General features: G+C 44.2%; 1 protein-coding gene across 1 annotated transcript in view; it reads right to left on the reverse strand.

Annotated features, from left to right (window-relative positions):
• Window positions 1–21,126, reverse strand: part of LOC146081230 (macrophage mannose receptor 1-like) — a 146,663-nt gene that overhangs the window by 79,053 nt on the left and 46,484 nt on the right. The window contains exons 11-13 of the mRNA XM_083189335.1: window positions 10,318–10,466; window positions 8,712–8,911; window positions 1,805–1,935 (exon numbers count right to left, since the gene is read on the reverse strand). Coding sequence (XP_083045461.1) covers window positions 1,805–1,935; window positions 8,712–8,911; window positions 10,318–10,466 — 480 coding nt within the window. The remainder of the gene's footprint in view (window positions 1–1,804; window positions 1,936–8,711; window positions 8,912–10,317; window positions 10,467–21,126) is intronic.

Genomic DNA, 21,126 nt, shown 5'->3' on the forward strand with positions numbered 1-21,126 from the left:
TCCTGCCATGCGCCCAACTGGTATTTTTTGGTCACATGTGAGGCATTGCCATACTCGGGAGAAATTGGGGCACAGACTTTGGGGTGCTTTGTCTCCTTCATTCCTTGTGAAAATGAAAAATCTTGAGCCAGAAGTGCATGTTTGTGTAAAAAAATGTAATTTTTCATTTTCACAGCCCAGTTGTACCAAAATTGGTGAAACCCCTGGGGGTTTGAAATGTACACTATACCCCTAGATGAATTCCCTGAGGGGTGTACTTTGCTAAATGGGGTGACTTGTGGGGGGGTTCCACTGTATTGGTGCAACATAGCACCCACCATTCATTCCACCAAAATCTGTGCTGCAAAATCCAAAAAACACTCCTTCCCTTCTGAGTCCTGCCATGCACCCAACTGGTATTTTTTGGTCACATGTGAGGCATTGCCGTACTCGGGAGAAATTGGGGCACAGATTTTGGGGTGCTTTTTCTTTTTCATACCTTGTGAAAATGAAAAATTTTGAGCCAGAACTGCATGTTTGTGTAAAAAAATGTAATTTTCCATTTTCACATCCCAGTTGTACCAAAATTGGTGAAACCCCTGGGGGTTTGAAATGTACACTCTACCCCTAGATGAATTCCCTGAGGGGTGTAGATTGCAAAATGGGGTGACTTGTGGGGGAGGTTCCTAACTTTTAGCACTTATGGTGCCTAGAAACCTACATGGTGCCTAAAAAAAAATCTCATAAAAAGGAGGCTCCAAAATCAAGTAGGTGCTCCTTCTATTATGAAGCCTGTGGTTTGGTCAAAGTGCACACTAGGGCCACATATAGGATATTTTTGAAAACAAAAGAATTGGGGGAATCAATTTTTAGTCACATTTCTCTAGTAAAATCTACTGTATTCGTTAGAAAAATGTATTAAAATTGAAACTCTGCAAAAAAAAAGAAATTTTGAAATTTCACCTACACTTTGTTTTAATTCCTGTGAAACACCTAAAGGGTTAACAAACTTCCAAAATGCTGTTTTGAATACTGTGAGGGGTGCAGTTTTTGAAATGGCATCATTTATGGGGGTGTCTCACATACAAGTCCCTCAAAGTCACATCAGAACTGAACTGATCCCTAAAAAAATCAGTGTTTGAAATTTTCTTGAAAATTTGAGAATTTGCTATTCATATTGTAAGCCTCCTAGTGTCCAAAAAAATTAAAAGGAAGTTGAAATAATGATGGAAACATAAAGTAGACATATGGTCTATGTTAGTTATTAACTATTTTGAGTGGTATGATTATTTGTCTCACAAGCAGAAAATTTAACATTTTGCAAATTGCTAAATTTTCCATTTTTTCACGATATTTTGGTATTTTTCACAAAAAAACACAGACTGTATCGACCCAAATTTACCACTAACTTGAAGTACAATGTGTCACGAGAAAACAATCTCAAAATCACTGGGATAAGTAAAAGCAAAAAAAAGTTATCCCCACTTAAGTGATACATGTCAGATTTGAAAAAAAGGGCTCTGTCATGAAGGCACAAACTGGCTCTGTCATGAAGGGGTTAAAGGTAATTGGCACTTGTCAGGTCCACTGCCCTCGACTGAACATGTTTAGATGAGGGGGGGGGGGGGGTTGTTTATGATGTGCGGGCATCGTTAACTCTATGTAGTGTACACACTAGGCGATATTGTAACCAATATCACTCAGAAAGCCCTTTGAACAATATTGCCTAGTGTGTACTGGGCTTAAGCTTTATGTTTGTCTCCATCTGTAAAGTGCTGGCTCAGTATAAATACACTGTATTACAATGTACTGTAATAATACTTACCGCAGCATTGATGATACTGTTTGCTCTTCCTCCTTACTGCTAATACTGAGCAAGTCGCCTCCTATTGCTCGGCAGAAATCCCTGGCTTCATACCATGACTTTTTCTCTTCGGATTCTTCTTTATAGTAATGCTGGAAAAATATACAATAACATGTAATACATGCAGTGGTGGAAGTGCTGTTATATGACGACATGCATTACTGCTAATTCTCCTATTGATTTGATTGCCTAACTATCACATTCCATTCACTTACATTTTCCATAATACCACTCTCAAACTTCCACTTCAACCTCTGAATATATGAATATAGTTCTCACCTATGTATGCTTATGGTTATACATAGATGCTACGTCTAGTTACACGCACCCAGTGCTATTTTTCAGCAGGCTCCAGCAGGAACTGAGGCCCTTATTCTAGTTCACTCTTTCTGACAAAATCCTTCTTAGATGGACAAAACCATGTGCACTGCAGGTGGGGCAGATGTTACTTGTGCAGAGATAATTAGATTTGGGTGGGGTTTTACTTCAAAGTGAGATCTATATTGCAGTGTAAAAATAAAGCAGCCAGTATTTACCCTGCATAGAAACAAAATGACTCACCCAAATCTAATTCGGTACTTGTTTCCTAGCACGGCCACAACGATTTAGATCATTGTGGTCGTAAGATAAAAAATCGGATCGATCGCATCGCATGCGATTTGGTCGCATACGATGCGACCGATCCGACCGACCGATTTTTCACCCGATTTTTTTTTTTTTTTCCACCAGATTTGTTTCAATTGCCCCCCCAAATGTTACTAAGTGGGCTAGAACCCACGATAGACGTCAACCCGAAGCGTGGCGAGCGCAGCGAGCCCGCGAGGGGCGGCGGTGCGCGTCCTCCGACCTTTTCATTCCCCTACTATCCACGTCGGCGTGGAGTTGAGAATATATAGTGTGGCGAGCGCAGCGAGCCACCGAGCCCGAAGCGTGGCGAGCGCAGCGAGCCCCGCGAGGGGACGCGTATAACTTCACAGGTATACGCGTCCCCTCGCGGGGCTCGCTGCGCTCGCCACACTTCGGGCTCGGTGGCTCGCTGCGCTCGCCACACTATATATTCTCAACTCCACGCCGACGTGGATAGTAGGGGAATGAAAAGGTCGGAGGATGCGTACCGCCGCCGCTCGCCACGCTTCGGGTTGACGTCTATCGTGGGGTCATGGCGGGCACATAAAAAATGTGAAATGGGTCATATTGGCCCATTTCACCTTTTTTATCATTTTTCCCTATGTGAGATGGACTTAATGAAGTCCATCTAATCTTGTGCCATTATAATGGCACAAGACCGACAAGATCCTCCCGATTTCAATGTTAAAAGATTTTTTAACATTGAAGTCTATGGAAAAATCGGGTGAATCGGTCGGTCGCATCGCGGCCGATTTTAATTGGTCGCGACCGACCGATTGACCCGATTTCTGTCATTCAAAGGGAAAAAATTGTAAAAAATCGGCCACATCGTGAGGATCGTGTCCCTTAATTAAGAGCCACGATCACTCACGATTGTGGCCGTTCTAGGAAACAAGTACCTCTAATTCTTTTTGCACATTTTACATCTGCCCCCCTGCAGTGCACATGGTTTTGTCCATCTAAGAAGGATTTTGTCAGAAAGAGTGATCTAGACTAAGGCCCTCAGTTCCTGCTGGAGCCTGCTGAAAAATAGCACTGCAGGCACCTATGCGGTAATAGCAATGGGTCATCCCCAGATAAGGTGCATTTGTGAAATGGAAGCTAATATACCATACATACTAACTTTCTGGCTGCAACATGCAGGTGGGCACAGCCAGGTCGGTACAAAAGCAGATGTGACCTCACCACAAGTGGCCAATATGTGGGAGTGGATGCATGACTGCATCATCAAGGCCCAGCCGCTAGGATTCATTACCAAGTATTCGCACTGTATAGTGAGGACTAGGCTACAATGCAGAAAATCAGTGCAAATCGCACCATCGGCCTCTCTCTGGACCTCCAGCTTTCAAGGATGGTTGATGGGAGTGTATGAGATGAGGGGGGTATGCAGAAGGCTGAAGAGGGGTGTGGCAGGAAAATGCAGGGGGTGAGACTGGCTTCCGGAGACTTAAATACCTTTCTTGGGAGTGCCACAGCCTTTCCGAATATGTACAGGGCATTTTATATCCTGCATTATACATTAGGGTGGAGTGAAAAAACTGAAATTGAGAAATTCAAAATCGGCTAGTGTGGGAAAGTTGGGACTTGACCTGAATAATAAACGTGCAAAAGCTTTTTGATCTGAGTCAACACCTTTTGTTCTGGCAAGAGGCCTGAAGTTTCACATTTTTGGTGAAAATGATGAAAACTGTGAAGATAGTCCGATCTATATAAAATTATGTCATGATATCTTAAAATGGTTTAATAATATACTTTAGCTTAGTAAAAGAGAGTACGAGCTTGTTCTAGTGCAAAGTGACTGACTTTGGCAAGAGAAAAAAATCCCTCATAAATGACCCATTTTCATGGTTTCAATTGTGAATATGGTCTGGTTGTCAGATCTTGCTAAGCAATAACTGTTGCAGTCTATTATTGAAAAACAGTAACTGTTACAATAAGTATTACAAATAACAGTGTAAACTGTTTAATGTATCATTTTAAATATCACTAAACATTAGATGTATTTGTTTATTACATCACTAGGTGTTTCAACGCGCCCTACGGGCGCTCTTCACACCGTCGTAAGGGGCTACGCCCCATTGAAATTATAAATATATTTTAATGTGAATTATGTTTGTTATTTGTGGATGAATGTGTTTAATTTTGGGTGGGGCGGATGGTGTTGGCGGGAAGGGGTGTGTTGGGTTAGGGATTTTGGTGGTGTGTCTGTGTGTTGACCTGAGAAGTGTGTCAGTGAGTATTGAGTACACCTGTGAATCTGCGTGTTGACCTGGGAAGTGTGTCAGTGAGTAATGAGTACACCTGTGTGTCTGCGCAGTGATGAGGGAAGTGTGTCACTGAGTAATGAGTACACCTGTGTGTCTGTGCGGTGACCTGGGAAGTATGTTAGTGAGTAATGAGTACACCTGTGTGTCTGCGTGGTGACCTGGGAAGTGTCAGTGAGTAATGAGTACACCTGTGTGTCTGCGCAGTGATGAGGGAAGTGTGTCAGTGAGTAATGAGTCCACCTGTGTGTCTGCACAGTGATGAGGGAAGTGTGTCAGTGAGTAATGAGTACACCTGTGTGTCTGTGAGGTGATCTGGGAAGTGTGTCAGTGAGTAATGAGTACACCTGTGTGTCTGCGCTGTGATCTGGAAAGTATGTTAGTGAGTAATGAGTACACCTGTGCCTGCGCTGTAACCTGGGAAGTGTCCGTGAGTAATTACACCTGTGTGTCTGCGCTGTGCCCTGGGTTAGTGTGTCAGTGAGTAATGAGTACACCTGTGTGTCTGCGCTGTGACCTGGGAAGTGTGTCAGTGAGTTAGGAGTACACCTGTGTGTCTGCGCTGTGGCCTGGGAAGTGTGTCAGTGAGTAATGAGTGCACCTGTGTGTCTGTGCGGTGACCTGGGAAGTATGTTAGTGAGTAATGAGTACACCTGTGTGTCTGCGCGGTGACCTGGGAAGTATGTTAGTGAGTAATGAGTACACCTGTGTGTCTGCGCTGTGACCTGGGAAGTGTGTCAGTGAGTAATGAGTACACCTGTGTGTCTGCGCTGTGACCTGGGAAGTGTGTCAGTGAGTAATGAGTACACCTGTGTGTCTGCAAGGTGACCTGGGAAGTATGTTAGTGAGTAATGAGTACACCTGTGTGTCTGCGCGGTGACCTGGGAAGTATGTTAGTGAGTAATGAGTACGCCTGTGTGTCTGCGCTGTGACCTGGGAAGTGGGTCAGTGAGTAATGAGTACACCTGTGTGTCTGCGCTGTGACCTGGGTAGTATATTAGTGAGTAATGAGTACACCTGTGTGTCTGCGCAGTGACCTGGGAAGTGTGTCAGTGAGTAATGAGTACACCTGTGTGTTTGCCGGTGACCTGGGAAGTGTGTCAGTGAGTAATGAGTACACCTGTGTGTTTGCCTGGTGACCTGGGAAGTGTGTCAGTGAGTAATGAGTACACCTGTGTGTTTGCCTGGTGACCTGGGAAGTGTGTCAGTGAGTAATGAGTACACCTGTGTGTGTCTGCCCGGTGACCTTGCTGCTGTGTGCTTGCGGGGTGTGTGTGTGTGTGCGTGTGTGTGTGTGCCAGGGGTGGGTGTGCAGGACGGTGGGTTGTGCAGGCCGGGGGGGGGAAGCGGGTTGCTGCTGCTGCTGTATGCAGGCAGGGGGGGGGGGGGTGTGTGTGTGTGTCAGGGGTGGGTGTGCAGGATGGTGGGGTGTGCAGGCCCGGGGGGGGGAGTGGGTTGCTGCTGCCTCCCCTGGGCGCCTGACAATCAAAGGGCAGTCTTGCTTCACCCGGCCAGCGGCAGATTGGAAATGCCTGAGAGGAGCTACAGCCAGGCCAGAGCTTTACTACAAAGGAGGAGGCAGCTCTGCCGAGTCACAGCTGCATCATGCTTCTCTCCTCTCAGGCTGTGACCATGTGACTCTGTGTGTGACTCGAGGTCAGCCTGAGAGGAGGCAGAGCTGCTCCCCCTGGCTGCCAGAGGCTGCTATTTCAGCACCACAGATCTGCAGCTGCGCAGACTTAATTTATTCACTGCACTCCATTCCGCCCCCATCGACGCTGGCTGAGCTACATGTGTCTGTGAGTATTATAGGTGTGTGGCATTGCGGGGGGTGTAGTGCAGGCACGCAGGGGCCAATATGTGTGTATTATCTCGTATATATTAGGCTACATGTGTGTGTGTGTATTATGTGTGGTGTGCGTGTATAAGGCTGGGTGGGGGGTGGAGTTTCATGTGTGACCCTGTCCAGCGTTATACACACACTCTCAGGATGATTGACACATGTAGCCAAATATATAAGAGATAATACACTTCAACTTATTTAACTGTTAATATATTGGCTTATCTTTGCATAATGATATGCTGTAATGCAGCCCATTCATGTTCCCAGCATAGGGGATGTTTTTCAGACCAATTCATGTTTACAATAAACTGCCACAAGTAAAGACAATAAACAGAAGTGTTTTAAATCCTGCACCTAAAGAACAGAGTTTAATACAGTACATTGTTACTGAACTTACTGGAGCGGTCAGTAAAGAGTTTGTTGGACATTAGAAGACACATAGGTGCGCTATTCTATTAAAGGCAAACAAAAGGGATTTACCGTTTTTTATTTTCACCAAGTTTATTTTCCTGATCACATCAATTACAGAGCATCCTCTCCCCAAAAAAAAAAAAAAACACATTCTGGAGAAAACACCATATTTACAATTGAAACCCTGAAAATGGGTCATTTATGAGGGATTTTTCTCCCACCAATTTCAGTTTTTTCACTCCGGCCTATTATTCATATGAGAAATATAACTGTGTTGCAAACACTTTTATTGTGATGTATTATTATGTGCCCTGTTTTCACTGACTGTACCCAGCACAGTACATTTAACATTATTTAACTGGGCACATACAGGCATACCCAAAAAACCAGTGCACTAGAGCATCGCAGACCAACACCGTCTGTTCACACTCTTACATTTCGCTGCTGAGCGCTCCGCTCATCTCCTGTGGTCCTGCCACAGCTGCATCCAGAATATAGAACATGCTCCTCCACCAGCGTCTCCCAGCCCGGGAGTCTGCTGGCCGCCTGATGTCATGAGGTGCCGCAATGCACCCTGGGACCCGCCGCAATGCACCCCTGGGAACGGGTGCAGAAGGCCCGGAATAGGAAGAATACATTCTTGTTTCAATCTTGGCCAGTCCCGATCGATTCCCATCGGCTGTCAAGTTGAAAAGGAGGGAGGAGCTGCCCAAACCCACCAAAAAAACTGTACAATCGGTACGCTTTGATATAGTCGGTACAGACCGTTAAAAAACTGTACTGTACCGGCTAAATCGGTACAGTTGGAGGGTATGCTATTGGTCGACAGGTGTTAAGTTGTTGAAAAAGATCAACATGAATCTAGGTCAACATTGACAAATGTCGACACAGGCACCAAAAAATGTGAAATTGTGAAATGTTTACTATTTTCGTGTTTTGCTTGTTGCGACCTTTTGTCAGTTGACCTAGACCTTGTTGACTTTTTTCATGTGGCAACCTTTTACCTGATAACCAAAAGCAGTTTGGTTATCAGACACTGTCAACCTAATAATCCACACTCCCCGGCTGATGTGGGACAGTGGGCAAGTACTATGTTAACCTTTTTAATGTGTCGACCTATTGCCTGTCCACCTATTGACTGTCAACTGTTGACCCATCAACCGGATACCATTTTAAATGCTACCAGATCCTGGCGCCTTAGGATTGCTACTTGGAATTAGGGCCGACCCTACTTTTCATAGACAGTAACAGCTCTATGATCTGTGCTTGGACACATACTGTACCACGGGGCAGATGTATTAAGCATTAAAAAGAGATAAATGCAAGGGTGATAAAGAGAGATAAACGTCAGCCAATCACCTGCTAACTGCCATGTTACAGGCTGTGTTTGAAAAAAGTCAGTAAGGAGCTGATTGGCTGGACGTTTATCTCTCTTTATCACCCTTGCATTTATCTCTTGTTAAGGCTTAATACATCTGCCCAAGTATTTGTTATATACTGATGCCACACAATAAGGCTAACTGAAGGAGACACTTCTAGACACTAGAGAACCGATAAAATGAATACAGTGAAATTGGTGGTTTTAGAGTTCTAGGTCGGACTTTGATGTGATGCACACTGCGCATTATCTGATTATTATCTGCTTGCAAAATGACAGTACAGTAGGTGTTCTAGTTGTGAAAGCTTCCTGTAAAATGAATTGTACTTCTGTCAGTCTACTTACTTTGTAACATGCAGATAAGCGGGTGGATGTCACCCAGTTGTCTTCGCATGTTGGGGCTGCTGTTGTGGTCGGGGCAGGAGGCGGAGTCACTCCCTGTGCAGATTTCTTGCAGACGTACTTAGCTTTCTCATCGCAGTTGACAACATCCCACAATCCGCCCTTGTTTCCAGTTCTCATAACAACACAGCCTTGTTTTCTTCCTGCAAAGTTGTAATTGAAAATAATGTTATGATACAAATGTGAATGCGTATTGGAAATAGGATGCACTGTAACTCAAGTAGTTATTTACTGTAAAAATATTTATTGTCACCTGGTTAAAGCAAGGCATATTTCTGAAGCCATACAGTATATGGATAACTGGGATCATTTACAAAGCATACCCAAATGAAACGGTGATCAGCCTTGGCCCGATAACATGGTAATCCCCATCAGAACCATAACTACGGTGGTGCGGAGGGTGCCACCACACACAGCGCTGCAGGGTAGGGGACGCAGTTGTCAACTAGTTGTCAACTATTTGTCTTAATTACTTTTACTTGCAGCTTCCCTCCTATTTGAGGCCCAGCATCTCCTGACTGCCCTGTCTCCCCCTACCCCTTCTGCCGCTAATATCTATAAAACATTCATTAACTTAACTCTTATTCAGGTACAGTACACTGTCTTTTTTTTACATTTCAAGATTCTGCTATATCCAGGATTCAAACCCATCGCCTGCTGCACTGCAGAATTACTAAAAAAGCTTTCAAATTAATCGTATGAATGTGGTATAAAGAGGATTTGTGTCAAAATTAATGATTGCGCTCTATGATGACCTGGCTGTGTGAGTCAGGTCTGGAAATCAGGGAGCTTGAATAATGTACGGTTCCATCCTCTTGCATCTTTACTGTGCTGCGTATGGATGGGTATGTTCCGTAATGGGTGAGGGTTGTTGTGAGGGGAGAGGTTTCTGTGCTCTGAGGGGAGCTGAGATGGGTGATATGATGGGTGAGGTGTCTTATATTGTAAAGGGAAAAGAGTGTAATGGTTGAGGGGCACTGTGATGGGAGATTGGTGATGTGGCATAAAGGATAAGATGTGCTCTGATCGAAGACCCCCCCCCCCCCCCCTCACAATAAGGTCACAGTACCTCCACTGTATGATACACAGTGCAGCACATACAGCGGCTTGCCAAGTACACTCCCAGCTTTTTGTTATTATGCATGCACTGTTCACACAGCACAGAGTGGCTACCTAGTCACTTCATCAGCATCACTGCGCGCCTGTTCTTGGAAATCGCATGATTAGATTGACTCTGTGTAAGGGTCCCCTGGTTTATGGTGCTCCCTAGGTACTAGGTAACCACCCTTGTAATCCCAATTCCCCCCAAATCAGCAGGGGGAGGGGTTGTAAATGTTTAAATGTTTCATTTATTTGTCTTGTGTTCTCTTTCTAACCAGGTAGTGAATACTGGCCTTAACCGCTGCCTGAGGTTGTATATTTTTAATACATGTCCTAACTATTATTACTATAAAATTCTGCTTCCATAGACCACCATCTCTGTCTACAACATGAAACAATGCACCTGGCCTCCTGCTCGCCTTGCCACCCCTAAGAATGTGTGACTTACCCGGCATATCAGTGTTCCAGTGTGTGTACAAAACCCTTTCCCTGATACTCCATTTAAAGGTTCCTCTTTCCGCCATATCAGAAAGTCCTGTCCAGAAATATTTTTCTGGTCTTAGTCCAATCAAGCTTGTTAAATAAGCCTGTTCAAACCTGTAATAAAGAAACCTTGTATAATTTTACATTTTTTTTTAAATCTATATTTATGTACGGGTGGAAACAGTATTATTGGACAGTTAAGGGTGTTGTAGCAATAGTGAATAGTTCCTTGGTAGAAGAAATGAACATGTCCTAATCTAGGTTTGTAAAAAAAAAAAAAAAAAGCAAGTTTTGGCACTACAGCAAAATCTAGAGGATTATAGAATAGAATAGAATAGAATCTTTATTTGTCATAAAATGCCCATTAGTAATGAACATCGAACGAAAATAAATTGTGGACAATACAAATATACAATCAGAGACATTAAAAAGAAAGGTAACACATGACTACAGGATTCATACATAGTTCACGATTAACCCTAAGCATTTAAAATATTTAAAGTGCGAACTGCCACTGGAAAAAAGCTCTCCCTATATCGTTTGGTTTTGCATAAAACCGAGCGATAACGCCTATTTGAAGGAAGTAAAGAAAAAAAATCACTATTCGGATGGCTGGAGTCTCTCAGAATATTGCTAGTCTTTGAGAGAAGCCGCTTCTTGAAGATGTCCTGTAAACTCGGTAGAGCAACTCCAATTGCTCTACCTGCAGTTGACACCACCCTCTGGAGGGACTTACGGTCAGCTGCTGAACATGGGCCAAACCATGCCACAATACCATAAGTAAGGACACTCTCGATTACACATGAATAGAAATTCACCAAAGTCCTCTGGTGCTTGATGAACCAACTGTTCAGCAATGTTTGTATACTGTGGACCCTGCCAAGGCTGAGGTCCTGAATGGCATCCAGGGAGTGCAGTGAGCACACAGGGCCACTGTGTTTTGGGCTTGGCTCCAATTTGTTGTTTTTTTGGACTTTATTTGCTTCCACAGCATGATTAAACTCAGTGAAATTAATTTCCAGTAATTTCCAGTCAAAATATTGTTCTCCAACATAGGCCTAAGGCTGGCTGACTAAACTAAGCAACAGAGCAGAGGCACAAACACATAGCAGTTTACTTCAGCAAAAAAAAAAAAACAGCAAATTAGTAATATATTAGCAATAACCAATAGAACTAACTCAGAAATACTTTCAATAGAAAACAATTAAACACAGACATTTACTAAGAATCGTGTGGCATATCATTGCTCAAAAGTGGTACTTGTTAACAAACAGCGAATCAACTAAAACCATATGTAAAATAGCAACAGCATACAGTACATGGATGCACCCTACAAAAGTGCAAATGCCCCACCACCACATGCCTATTTTCAGTGCCTAACCTGTACCTCCCTTCTGGGGGCCCTGGGCAACTGATAACTGACATTATGGAGGGAAATTTACTAAAGGAAATTTGTAAAAAATAGGTGTATTTGTATCCAGAAATACACTTATTTATGACATTTACTATCACGAAAATATTTTCGATCAGATACTGAGGGTTAAAGTTCAGGTCGGACACAGTGCAGGTTGCATACAGTCCATTCTGCAACCAGCTCATTGAATTCAATGGTACTTTGAAATTGGCCTCTGAATACAAAACGCACAAGATCAGACACTTTTTTAAGATGACATTTTGCCTCGATTCAGTATCCAGGTCTCAGACTGGATCCAATCAGATTGGATAAGTTTTTGGGTGAGCTTAGTTCCCTGATTGGTCCCTGCTTGTTTTAAGGTCACCACCATAGTTTATATCTTCAAGAGTGGTATACCTGAAAAGTCTAAATGACTATTGGCTGATAGACCTGACATGCTCAGTGAAAAAATGCTTTGTGCATTTGGTTTTGAAACATGTTTTCCAGTTTAGTATGCCCCCATTTGGGGTCGATCCTATTAGGTGCGGATGATTCGCACTCATGAATCATTGCAGAACTTAGCGCATTTTACAGCAGACTGAATTCGCTTGAAAGCGCTTGCACCTCCATTGGGGTGTGAGCAATTTTAAGTGAATTCGGCCCAGCGAAGGGTGCGAGATCGGTTTAATTTGGGTGCCATTTTCAGCATTTAAACGGCACCCGAATGGCAACTCGCACTAATAGGATTGACCCCTTTGAATGTGTATATAGTATATTGTATATAGAGCAAATAGTGTGACGGTTATGCTGTCCTGACTGTTTTACACCAGACACAATCACACGATCAGAATACTTATGTGAGAATTGTATTTTGCTAGTTCCGCTTTTAACACTATAATCAGTGGCGTAACTATAGCGCCGCAGCCCCCGCGACGGCGGGGAGGCGCCAGGGGTCTGCAGGCGTTATTGTTACACCCCCAGCTCCCCCCTCATTGTGGGTGCAGCGGAGAGCGGGCAGGGGGGTCCGTGCGGCGCGGGGGTACCTGTGGCGTGCGGGTACCTGCGTTCAGGGAGAGCCTGGAGGTCCCTGCAGCGCTGAGTATGACATTGCCGGGGTCCCTGCAGTGACCTGGAAACAACGCGCTTTCCGCTTTATTTTTTTCTTGCCATGTCTGCTGTATAATTCCATGTCTGCTGCCATGTGTGCCGTATCAGTCCAGGGGTGCCGCCATCTGTGCCGTATAATTCCATGTGCGTTGAATCAGATCAGGGATGCCCGCATTTGTGACACATAATTCCTGGGGTGAGCCAAGTGTGTCATATAATTCATGGGTTGCTGCCAAGTCTTCTGTATAATTCATGGGATGCTGCTAAGTGTGCTGTATCAATCCATGGGTGATGCTAAGTGTGTCATATAATTCCAGGGGTGAGCCAAGTCTGCCGTATAAATCATGGGGTGCTGCCAAGTGTGCTGTATTAGTCCAGGGGTGAGCCAAGTGTGCTGTATAATTCATGGGGTGCTGCCAAGTGTGCCGTATCAGTCCAGGGGTGAGCCAAGTGTGCTGTATAATTCAAGGGGTGCTGCTAAGTCTGTCGTATCAATCCAGGGGTTCTGCCATTTTTTTATTAAAATAATAAAAAAGTTTTTTTTTTCTTTTTACTGCAGGAGTGTCACTATGTGTGCCATATAATTCCATGTGTGCTGTATCAGTCCAGGGGTTTCGCCATCTGTGCCGTATAATTTCATGTGTGCCGCCATGTGTGCTATATCATGTCAGGGGTGCCACCATCTGTGCCGTATTATTCCTGGGTAAGCAAAGTCTGCTGTATTAGTCCAGCGGTGATGCTAAGTTTGCCATATCAGTCCAGGGGTGTGCCAAGTCTGCCGTATAATTCATGGGGTGCTGCTAAGTGTGCTGTATTAGTCCAGGGGTGATGCTAAGTGTGCCATATCAGTCCAGGGGTGATGCTAAGTGTGCCATATCAGTCATGGCATACCTCCCATGTGTGCCGCCATGTGTGCTATATCATGTCAGGGGTGCCACCATCTGTGCCGTATTATTCCTGGGTAAGCAAAGTCTGCTGTATTAGTCCAGCGGTGATGCTAAATTTGCCATATCAGTCCAGGGGTGTGCCAAGTCTGCCGTATAATTCATGGGGTGCTGCTAAGTGTGCTGTATTAGTCCAGGGGTGATGCTAAGTGTGCCATATCAGTCCAGGGGTGATGCTAAGTGTGCCATATCAGTCATGGCATACCTCCCAACAGTCCCGATTTTATCGGGACAGTCCCGATTGTCAGGGCCTGTCCCGCTGTCCCACCCACGGGCGGCAGTGTCCCGCGGTGTGGGGGGGCTGTTGGGAGTCCCCCCGTCAGATGCTAAGCAGCGGGGAATAAACGCTGTGCGCATGCGCACAGCGTCTATTCCTGCAGCCAGGGGGCTGGGGGCATGGCTAGAGGCTCACAGAGCCTCTGGGTCATGCCCCCATAGCGGCAAAATGGGGGCGTGGCCTTGCGGGAGAGCCGCGAGTATAGGCCACGCCCCCAAATTAGGCCACGTCCCGCCTGCTGACCGGCCAAAGTTGGGAGGTATGGTCATGGGGTGATGCTAAGTGTGCCATATCAGTCCAGGGGTGATGCTAAGTGTGCCATATCAGTCCAGGGGTGCTAGTAAGTGTGCCGTATCAGTCCAGGGGTGCTAGTAAGTGTGCCATATCAGTCTAGTGTTTGTGCCGCCCACTTGTGTCACTTATCATAGTTATCCAGCTACTTTGATGCAACCTTTTGGCCTAAAAACAATATTGTCATGTGTGAGGTGTTTAGAATAGACTGGAAATGAGTGCAGATGAATGCTATTGAGGTTAATAATAGCTTAGAAGCCAAAAAAAAAACTACATTCTGTAATTTTAGAGTTTTTTATGCTTTTTAAAAAAAAATCTGAACCCAAAAACCAAAACGTTGGGGGGATGTTTTGGCAAAACCCAGTAGAACCCAAAACCTGAAGTTAACCAGAACTCAAAACCCAAAGCGCGAAAAGTGGCCGGTGCACATCCCTAATAAATTGTCCTGCTTAAAAAATCCAAATGATTTTAGTACCATACTACATTAACACTACCATAATATACTGGTAAACCTATGCCCTTTACAGATAATCCTTATCTTACTACATCCCTCCTATTCAGGTTCCACTGAGGCTTAATCCAATCAAAGTTTCCTCTGAGACCTGACAGACAGTTTTCCTCTTCTTATCAGCCTGCCATTCTTGAGGACAGCTGTCCCCAGGAAGCCGCAGCAGTTTAGATAAAGGAAGATCAGCAGTTTTGAATGACTGATAATAAGTCTTTGTAAGAACATATTAGCTGATGCTTGCAAAATGTAGCATGGGGCTACAAGGTCAGGTACTCCAATGGGGCCCTCTACACGTAGCAATTTGTGCCAGTGACTTTGGCTAGCAATTAGTATGGGTGATTTTCCTTGAGTTTCCCGTAATGTAGATCGCTCAGAAATTGTCAGCGATGTGTGCCAGCGATTGTGCTCAAGTGATTAAGCAAAGGCAATTTTAGATAAGCAATTAATGGGGCCTACGTACGTAACGATAAAGGTCTATTGATCTGACTAGATTGCTTAGAAATTAAGCACACATCGCTGGTGTGTAAGGGCCCATAGCAATAGTGATGCATGGCCCCACGTGTCGCTATCGTCTAGAGATGTAGATCCTGCATGCACCTGTTTCTTGTGAAACGAGCAATAATCAGCTTTCTACATATTTCCCGTGCTTAACTGAAACCACCTATGCTTAATCGCAATCACCAGTGCACATCGCTGACAGTTTCTGAACGATCTACAGTACATTCTGGGAAGCTCAAGGGATATTGGCAATGTTAAATTGCTGGGAAAAATCACTGGTGCAAATTGCTACGTGTGTAGGCCCCATAAAAAGGCTTTGGGTGAAATTTAATAGGATGAGAGATTCAGAAAGTAGTGAGAGATTTGGTAAGAAATCTCCAGTTTTTTTTAAAAGCGGCAATCATTTACACTGCAAAAACCAGTTTGATTTTGCAGTGTAAATGATTGGCGCTTTAAAAAAACTGGAGATATCTTACCAAATCTCTCACTACTTTATGAATCTCTCATCCTATTAAATTTCACCTCATGTCTCATACAGTGTTAACTGCGTCAATGAAAATGTAGACGAAAATTATTTGTGGACAAAGTATTAGTCCATGTTGTCCTGCGAATATTGATTGAGATGAAAATGCCCTATTAATTTGTTTTGGTGCCGCATGTCTCACAATACTGTAACGTACCCAGGAAGCACCGCGTTGCTAACAGTTGTGAGATACAGACGGACCTCGTGGACAATCGGAGTGGGGGTGTCTGTGTGCACCACTGCAGTGTGAAGATTGTGAGTTGGAATAGTGACCGGAGAGAACTGTTCTTCAGCAAAATCCATTATCAGTTAAACTGCATAGCTATGACAAAATCATTGACTAAAATTAGACTGAAATGTTAGTCAAGATCCACTGACTAAAATTTGACTAAGATGAAAATTTTAAAATTTGACAAAAATGTGACATTTCATTTTGTCAAATTTTAAGTGACTAAGACTAAAACTAAATTGAAAATCCTTGACAAAATTTAACACTGGTCCCATAGTGCTCACGGTCTGCAAGTGAAACGGAAAGTCTCAAATTTGCTTATTGCATTTTGAATGTGAGCAAAAAAATGCCATTAAGTCATCATTCACCACCTGTGATGTGATCATACTGTATGTAACTTTTTGACAATGGGTCTAATTCATACCTGATCACTCATCTGATGTGGATGACTGCGAGTAAATCTGCAAGTGAATTGCGAAAAAGTTCGCAAGCCGCTATCCTGTCGCACATCCATACGCAATTCACTCAACATCAAATTATTTTTGTAGTCTGTGCAAATATGAGAGTCTGACCCTTCCACAACTCTTCCAAGCCCAGGGGCAAACGCAGGATTCTCGGAAGGGGGTTTCCTGAGGGGCGGAGCAAAGCTCGGAGATGGACACTTAGGTGACCCAGTATATGCGGGGTCAGTTAAAGTATTATAGATAGACCAAATGTATATAAATAGTAATAATTATAAATATATATAAATATATATATATATAAATATATATAACAGCAGTGTAGATCCCTGGGCATAGCAATGTATTGGGGCCCCTACCGATCCTCCAGAGGTAGGGGTGGGGGAAGCTTTGATGTCCCGCGGGTGGTAGGGGGTATTATATCAACCGCTCAGCATGTAGGGCCTGGATCAGTAATTTCCACTAATTACCCCTTTACTGCACAGATGGTGAGCGATGATGTGGGAGAAGGGAGCATTGGGCTGAATGAAGGGGCCCTGATACATAACTTCCAGGGTGGTAGAGGATGTTTAATATGCAGAAGAGGGGTGTATAGTGGAGTGGGCTTATTATTCATAATTTTCTGGTGGGAGGACAGCTTGCTTGACTGTAGATATCTCCAGTTCCCGGAAATAGATTTCTTAGATTTTAATGGAATTAAAAACTAGAGAATCCTACCTACCAAATGGTATTGGGGACTAGGGTATCAGAGTTCAGGAGGCAGAGCAATCTGCCAACGAGTATATAAATCTACATACCAGGTGTGTGGAGCTGTAGCAGTAACCAGCTGCTGGAAGGCTGATATCTCTGGTTCTGGGAACAGTAGAGACAAGCTACTAGTGTACATCAAAGGGGGAGAGTCCCAGCTTTTTGAATATACCCTTAGTATAGTCAGACAGAACCTGAAATATCTGACAGGGAAGAGCAATTAACAGGCTTGGATGGGGACCACTATTTTGAAGTCAGATATCTCTGGTACCCAAGGGCCGATTTTTACCACCCCAAGCGTGGTCACTGATGCAGTGTGAATAGCGACGGGGAGCTCCGGAGTAAAATCGCAGGAGGGCGGAGGTCAGGAAGAAGGGTGGGGGGGTGACAGGAGGTGAGAGTCGTAACTGGCTGCTGCCCTTGAGTGGTGAGTAATGCTGGGGCAGGTCAAACCTGCCCTGGTAGGTTTGTCCTGCCCTAGCAAATCTCACCACTCAAAGAGTTAAGGGCTGGCTGCAGGAGCATGCTCCTAACGATTTATCTCCCTGTCCCCTTAAAAAACACCCCATGTGTACAGGGCTTTAGGGCAAACTTTTATAAGAATCCTAGGACAAAACACACTTTTCAAATAGACGTCTCTGTGAGCAGCTTGATTAGACAGTCTGCACAGATCAGTGTGATCGGTGTATTGCCTTTGTTTGTAAAAGTAAAGAAAAGCTTTAAAATCAGATAACCGTAAATGTGTGGGGCCCCCACCCACAAGCATATCCAGTTAGAAATCAGTGGGAGAAAAAGACATGTGGAGTCACCCCTTTTCCACATGCATAACCATCTCTTTGAGATGCCCCAGGTTCAAAAAAATACTGGACACAAAACATGTATAGATCCCCCATAAGCCAGGTGCTTTATTGGGATTCCCCTGGAATCCCCGGCCTGGGAAGACCAATGAAGGGGGGGATAATGCTTTGGCCAGGGTGATGACCATGCCAAATGTGGGGGAATGTAGCATCACCCCCCCTGTTGATAAAACCCAGTGCTGGTTCTAAACATATGGGGGACCAATACTCATTTTCTCACCCTCCCCTCATATTTTTGGAACCAATGCTGGCTCCAAGAGCTTGTTGCTGTTTCATTATTGACATTGGACAGCTACACGCTTTGATCCCTGTATTTTTTAAACCGGAGACTGGGGCTGATTTTGCTTATGAGTGAAGGGGTCATGCCTTTTCTTTCACTCATTTTTTACCTATTTCTTACTTTATACACAGAGAAGCACTGAACAGATCCAGTGGTGGAGGAAAGGCTCAGGCCGCACCTAGGCACAGTATTATTTGACATCCCCTCCCCTATAATCATATCTCCGTCAGCCTCCTTCATCACAGGCAGCAGCCCATGAGATCCAGGTTTAGGAGCTCTGATACATGGGGGATAAGGCCAGGGTAATGAAGTACACAAGCAGAGCTCTGATAGGCTGAGAGAGAGAGAGAGATGAGGTGGCCCATGCAAAATACTGTAGCTTAAAGTCTACAACCCACTGAGCTGAGAAGATGTGTTGGATGTCCTGGATTGGTGGCATCCGTGCAAAAGCTTGGCCATTCGCATGGAATACTGTTGAAAATGTTCCTCCCAAAATGGCCACCGCCTGAGTCAAAAGTTGTGGAAGATGCTAGATGGCTAGTTGTTCCTCTAGTTACAGAGAAAGGTGTATGCATGAACAGCAGTACCTGCAAGTGCAGAGATCGCTGTCCCGTGGGGTAGACGATGCTGTTAGAGACAAGTGATCACAGACACTAAACTGAGGGCAAGTTGTAACTCCTGACAATATTTAAAAAGTTGGTGGTACTTTAATATTTGGCCTAATTTTCAAAGGGCATGACTATGTAGGGCAAAACATTATGCAAGGGGCATTACTGTGTGGGACATTATATGGTTCAAGGGGCATAATATGTATGTCATAATATGGTGTAAGGGGTATTACTGGTGCATAATAAGGTATAAGGGGCACTTAAGGATATAAGGGGAATTTAAGGTGTGTGGCATAATGTGTAAGAGGCATTATGGTGTGTGAGATATTGTGTATGTGGCATTATGCTCTGGTTCATAATGTGGAACATGTATTATAGTATGTGGAATAATGTGTAAGGGGCATTACTATAAGGAGGAAAAAGTACAAATAAAGTAAGGGATGTGAATCAGAAATCTATTGTATTCCTGTGTTTGCCAATATCTGGGGGTGCAAGGTGCAAAACTGGGGTGTAAGTCTTTTCTTGTGAGGCCATGCCCCCACATGTTGCAAGGGACATTGGGGGTTATTCTGATTCACTCAGAAAAGCACAATCACTCTCTAATGGACAAAACCATGTGCACTGCAGGTGGGGCAGATGTAATATGTGCAGAGAGAGTTAGATTTGGGTGTTTTATTGTTTCTGTGCAGGGTAAATACTGGCTGCTTTATTTTTACACTGCAATATAGATATCAGTTTGAAGTACAGCCCCCACCCAAATCTAACTCTCTCTGCACATGTTACATCAGCCCCACCTGCAGTGCACATGGTTTGTCTATTAGAGAGTGATTGTGCCTTTCCGAGTGAATCAGAATAACCCCCTTTGTGTGGTGGCCAATGGAAGTGACCGCATGGAATCTGCAAAAACTACCTCCCCAAAATGGCTGCCCACTACTAGTGCACAGACACTAGAGGTCCTACTAGACCTCTAGTGTAAGTGCAGATCTCAGGATAGCTGATGCTCTCTGAATATTAACCCCCTGGCGATGAACATGTAACCCAATGAGCAACGAACCATACGCATGTGCAGTCATTCAATTAGCACACGGGCTGCAAATTGAAAGCTGTGCGATCTGGACTGAGTAACCCCCAAAACCGAGCCTGCAGGTGTAACAGATACTTTCAAACGATGAAAAGGAATGTGATGTTGGAGCTACGTTCATATACCCCTATAGCCCTGCTAGATCATTTCACTGGCCTCTACACAAGAAAGAAGATAGAAGTTATGTTCATGTCTGCAATATAATTTCCTCTGTCAGTCCTCTCATCACAAAGGTCCCTGGAGGAATGTATTACTTCCCTAAAAAGAAAGCTGATTATGTACAAAGGCAGTCAAGGCAGCCATCCATGGGGGACTGCAGGGACTCAAATCCCGGGCCCAGACAGGAAGGGGGCCCAGGACTATAATTTGTCATAAACAAAGTTCACATTTCTCTTGAAGTGATGTAAAGGTTGAGCAGTGCTGCCAGTACTGTAGACATAGGCGTGCGCAGCACATTTTATTAGGGGGTGCACCGTCAAAGGGAAGTGTGTAGCTCCACCTATTGGGCGTGTCTAACACAACCAATCAGGCGTGTCTACCATCATCTATTGGCACTCACTATAATATGAAAGTCTCTCAGCCACACCATAATCTCCTACCTATTTCAGTTTTAATCTTCTAATTACTCTGTGTAACAGTATATGCAAATACAGTCATAAACATATATGGATGACACAGATATGTAGTGATATGACAATGGTCTAGTACAATTAACAATGCAAACACACATAATTGATTGATGGGTGCTTCTTTAAATTGAATACAGTTCTAAAAAGCAAAAGTCTTTGGTTAAAGGTATTGCTGGTATTGCTAGCGGCAGAGTTGTTCGTAAGGGTAGGCACAGCATTAGGGGGTGCCTGTGCACCCCTAACACTCAATGTGCGCACACCTATGACTGTAGACACCCGAAGTATGTCAAGACATTTCAGGTGTTAGAGAAAGGGAAAGGGGGCCCTGCCTATTTGTGAGT

Source organism: Crinia signifera, chromosome 5, assembly GCF_055691185.1.
Source record: "Crinia signifera chromosome 5, ASM5569118v1, whole genome shotgun sequence".
NCBI lineage: Eukaryota > Metazoa > Chordata > Amphibia > Anura > Myobatrachidae > Crinia > Crinia signifera.